The sequence below is a fragment of the Belonocnema kinseyi genome, chromosome 3 (assembly GCF_010883055.1).
Source record: "Belonocnema kinseyi isolate 2016_QV_RU_SX_M_011 chromosome 3, B_treatae_v1, whole genome shotgun sequence".
In the NCBI taxonomy this organism is placed as follows: domain Eukaryota; kingdom Metazoa; phylum Arthropoda; class Insecta; order Hymenoptera; family Cynipidae; genus Belonocnema; species Belonocnema kinseyi.
Window position 1 is genome coordinate 53,683,803 of NC_046659.1, and position 5,081 is coordinate 53,688,883.

The 5,081-nt window shown below is 30.7% G+C and overlaps 1 protein-coding gene across 1 annotated transcript in view; it reads right to left on the minus strand.

The window, feature by feature from the left end:
• Positions 1-3,121, minus strand: part of LOC117169398 (L-xylulose reductase-like) — a 10,887-nt gene extending 7,766 nt beyond the window's left edge. The window contains exon 1 of the mRNA XM_033355766.1: positions 3,013-3,121. Within this exon, the coding sequence (XP_033211657.1) occupies positions 3,013-3,064 (52 nt within the window). The 5' untranslated portion in view covers positions 3,065-3,121. The remainder of the gene's footprint in view (positions 1-3,012) is intronic.
• Between the last annotated feature and the right edge of the window lie 1,960 nt (positions 3,122-5,081).

Genomic DNA, 5,081 nt, shown 5'->3' on the forward strand with positions numbered 1-5,081 from the left:
GCTATCTAAGGATGGTACTATAGAACGCCACCTCAAGGTAGGCCTAGTGGCGCCATCTCTTGGTCAGGCCGGAAACTTATCAATCCACCCTCGTATTTTCAAATTTTATGTTGCTTATAATAATTTCTAACTAGTTTTCAATCTACTTTAATAATGTAAAAGTATTTCATAGCATTTTATAAAATTGACCTCTTTAGAATATTTTTAGAAAATTCAAACTGATTTGAAAGAATGTTAAAGGAGATCATTTTAAAATTTTCTTAAGATACCTGACAACATTTAAAATAATTTTTTATTGAGAAAAAATAGTTTCAACAGAATGTTTTAAAAAATTTTAAAACAAACGCAGGTTTCGATAAATGAATAACAATTGAGCAATTTCTAATTTTTTAAGACTTAAAATGAAATTAATTTCTCTTTATATACGAAATTTTTAATTAAACAAAAAATTATAATCGTTCAATTTTTATTCATTTATCGAAACCTATGTTTATTTTGAAATATTTTTAAATATTCTGTTGAAAATATTTTTCAACATTTTTTAAATGCTATTTTCAATCATTTTCTACGCAGTTTTACTCAGACGTGAACGACGACTTATTAGTCGATAATTATTAACAAGATAATGATTTGCTCCTTGTTTAGAAATTGGTACAGTTTTATCTCTTTTCCACTCAGTTGGAAAGTGACCCAAACACAGAATTCCAGTTACATTCTTAATAATTATTACGACTGCTTTTTTAGTCAGCTGCACTCATAGAATTTTTTTGTTACCAAAAAAGACGATTTTTTAACAAAACACATGATTTTTATTTATTCTTCTATTATTTTGTTGCTTTTTTTAATCGTTCTAAATATTATATTAAAATTAATTGTTTTAAATAAAACTTTTGCAATTTTTCCAGGAATTTGAAGCAATTATTTTCATTATCTTCAAAATTTTCAAATTTCTTGAATGGCATTAAAAATTTATGTTGTAACAATAAAAAATTACATTTTTTTTTTAATTTTTTGAAAAGTTTTAAACTTTCAAAGTATAGTGAAATCTTTTAAGAACTTCTAAGTATCGCTTAAACTTACCCGAATTTAACAAAATTAATAATTATTTAACTTTTTATCATTTCTATTAAAATGATAAATCGTCAAGAATGAAGAAGTATTTGTAATCCAGTAGATGCCTTATCAACAAAAACTATGGATTTGAACGAAAATTATAAAAATTTTTCTATAAAAAGATACATTTTTAACCAAATAGTTCAACTTTGAACAAAAAAAGTTAAAATTGCAATCAAATATTGCAATTATCCTTGAAAATAACATTATTTTACATCTAGTTTCTATTGATTTTTCTTTTTTGTAATTTTTATTTGTGATTCTTTATCGAATGTAACCGATGCGATGCCGGGACGCACAACACTGACACACATTAACGCAACTGTACTGCCGATTCGCATCTGTGTTTGCGACACACACCTGAGTAGCGCGTCGACACGTCCGTGTATTTCAAAACACAGGAGTTCTGTAATTTTAAGCGACCTAGAACTGTGGTTCTCACAGTTTCTCTTCAACTTGTTCGTAATAATCATTTTGAACTTCTACGGCACCGACTTTTAATAAAAGATCCCATTCGGTTCCTTTTTTAAAAAACTCAACAAATCAGCAAGATATACTTTTAAACTGTTGAAATTTGGATTCTACGTTAAATTTTGTATTGGAAACTCATGGAGTACTCGCAATACTTTTTTTTTGCAGCGGTAAAAAGTTAAAAAAATATAAAAGATCTCTATAACGCCTGTTTACTGCTACTCACAGATAATGCGTTTGAAGTATAGTAGTCAAGTAGTCAACGGGCGTTATACGTCTTATATTTTGTTATACTGTTTACCGTTGCAAAAAAAAAACTATTGCGATTATTCCGTGACCTTCTATAGGGAATTTTATATAGAATCCGAATTTCAATAATTTAAAAGTTGATTTTGCTGGTTTTTTTTTTGAGTTTTTTAAAAAGGAACCGAATGGGCACCCAATGGAGTCTTTACGGGTACTTTTCAGAGGCTCCATTCGGTTCCTTCGGTCCTCCAGGGTACTTATTATCAGTTCTGTGATTATGACAGACCAGTTCGAAATGATTTACAGAACAGTTATTGTTAATTCACCGAATTTTTCTCATATCCGACACAACGTAATTAGTTCAGTAATTCTTCAAGCACAGGTTTTTCCGAGTATAAACTATATATAATTTTTCCGCCTGGGTTCCGGAGGTGTGAATAGATATTTCGATATTATGGTCAGTCGACGACCGATTGATGAAAGGTGTAAAAGAGCCATTATTTTTCGTGTGATAATAGATGATGATAGACGTAGGATATAAGATGAGACAAAGAAGAAATTGAGAAACGTAAAGGGAATTTAGATTGGCAGAGAGATAGTATGGGATACACTTTCTCTATCTCTTTCTATCATAAAGATTCAAAATATATTAAAAAAGATAGGATTTGTATCTTTTAACTTTCAGCAGGGCGCCCAGTGGGCACAAAGTTTGGCAACATCTTTATGACATCGTTACGACATCTTTACGACAACTTTACGACATCCTATTTCCATGCCGTTAAGGTGTCTTTACGATATAGTAAATAAGTCGTATGATCTGACGATGTCTTGACGATATCGCAAAGACACCGAAACGACATGGATATAGGGTGTCGTAAAGTTGTCGTAACTATGTCGTAAAGACGTCGCCAAATTTTGTGCCCACTGGGCGAGGTTCAGTTGGTGATGGATGATAATTTACTTGGTCAACGAGAAAACTCTAGCATCACATATACTCAAATTTATATTGGTTTTAGGTAATTTTCAAGAATTCAATTTTCTAAGTTATTCTCAAGTTTCAATCGTAACTCAAAGTTTCGATGAAAGTACCGCCAGGCCACATTATTTTTTAGAACTACATCACTGATTACAGTTATCTTTTATTAGTAATTTTATAAACTTATTTTAATCCAAGTTTATTACCTTGACATGCTCCAGTAACAAGGATACGTTTACCCTCAAAATTAATGTCCATATTTAGTTTAAAATCGCTAAAACTACTTTGTGAGAATTATTTTTTATAATTTTGATTCGAGATTCCAGATGCGTTGTAGACATACACTTGCTATGCATATTAAATAAGAGAGTGGGAATATACATTCAATTTTCAAGGACGCGCATTATTTATCAGAATCCGAGAATTGCAAAGTAAGGATCATCAAAAGTGCGGGACCGAATACGCGCGGGAAGTTTAGCTGGAAATTTGAAATCAATATTTGTGTTTCTTTCGGATTTTAAAGTTAGTATTTCTTTCAAATTTTTAAGTAATAAAATTGATACTTTGCGTTACATAATTCATATTTCATGATTTGAATTAGAAAACCTTCTGAAAAGTTAATTTTAGGCCTCAGATTATGATTATGAGATATCATAAGTGTTGGCAATACTGAGAAAATCAGGTGCCTTCTGTATATAGGGTTCCTAGCGAAGAAGGCCCCTCTTTTTTGCCAACCTTAAGCTTAGTTCTTTTATAAATTATACTCCACCCTTGGATTTAATTTTCAAACTTTGTTTTAATTAATTTTTTTTTAGTTTCAAAATTTTTCGTTATCAAAAATAAATCCTATTATTTAACAATTATGACAATAACAAAGGGTTAAATATAATTTAAGCGCCCTTTTTCGCTTTAATAATAGGAAAATGTAAACATCTTTAAGTAAATCGTATTTTTATTAATAATCGTATGGTAATAACATTTATTTTATACAAAAAGTCCACAGCAAACACGCGTACATAACATTTCCGTAACTAAGCAGAATATAAAGTAACATTTCTAAAACAGCTTAGGTAGCCAGTTAGTAACTATTTTGTTATTAGCTTAAAATATTTGTATTATGTGTTATTTGCAAATCAAAAAAATACCAGTGGGCACAAAATTTGGCGACATCGTTACGACATCTTTACGACATCCTATGCCCATGTCGTAAAAGCGTCTTTACGATATCGCAAAGACATCGTCAAATCATACGGCATATTTACAATATCATAAAGACGATTTAACTACATGGACATAGGATGTCGTAAAGTTGTCGTAACGATATCGTAAAGACGTCGCCAAATTTCGTGTCCACTGGGCTGGTATTGCTTTCGTCTTTGTTAAGACGTTAAGGCGTTAAGACGTTTTTAAAACGCCTTAAAGACGTGCTTAGGACGTAAGATTTAAATTTCGTTTTTAGAAAGTCCAAAAAACGTTCTCATTCAAGCCAAAAAAATGTGTAAAAAAACGTCCAATATTCCAAACGCATCTCAAAAACGTCTTTGGAACATTGTATGTTTTAAAAATAATATTTGGCCTGACTTAGATCGTTTTTAGGACGTTCTAAAAACGTCTTGGGACAGTCGTGTCCACTTGGTTGAATGCCAAACGACAAGTGTGGCCTGGTTTTGAAACTGTACACAAAAAAAAACAATTTATGGTATAGTTAATAACAGTTTTGGACAGATAAAAGAATTGGCTGCTCTGCTGCAACTGCAGTTTCCGACAGAAATATTGATTTTTTTTTCTTTTCTTCGGAAATGATACAATATAACATAAATAAGTAAAGGAACTTTTTTTTATAACTTTTTTAACTGTGAAAACTATTTTCTTAACATTTTTTCATATCTCTTTTTTTAAACAAGAAAAATGCGAACATTCGATTTTGTGAAAAAAATTGTCTGGTCACAAGTTATTTAGCCCGCATAAAACTCACAATTTATTTTCCTTATGATAGGACAAATTTTAAAAAAATCAAAAATTTTTGAAGAAAAAATTGTGATTTTTTTGAAAAATAAAGCAAAAAATTGAAATACGCATAAGTTCTGACATTTTTTGCACATGTCGCAAAAATGCGAATCGCCTAATTTGTTCTAAAACAAACATATTTTATCCCTTAAAGATTCTGCGACTTCAAGTACCAGGTGTATACATATGAAACCGGTATTGCCATTTAGCGGCCAGTAGGCACACTTGTAGGCACTGTCGGAACTTACCATTTGTGCTAATTGGCGTA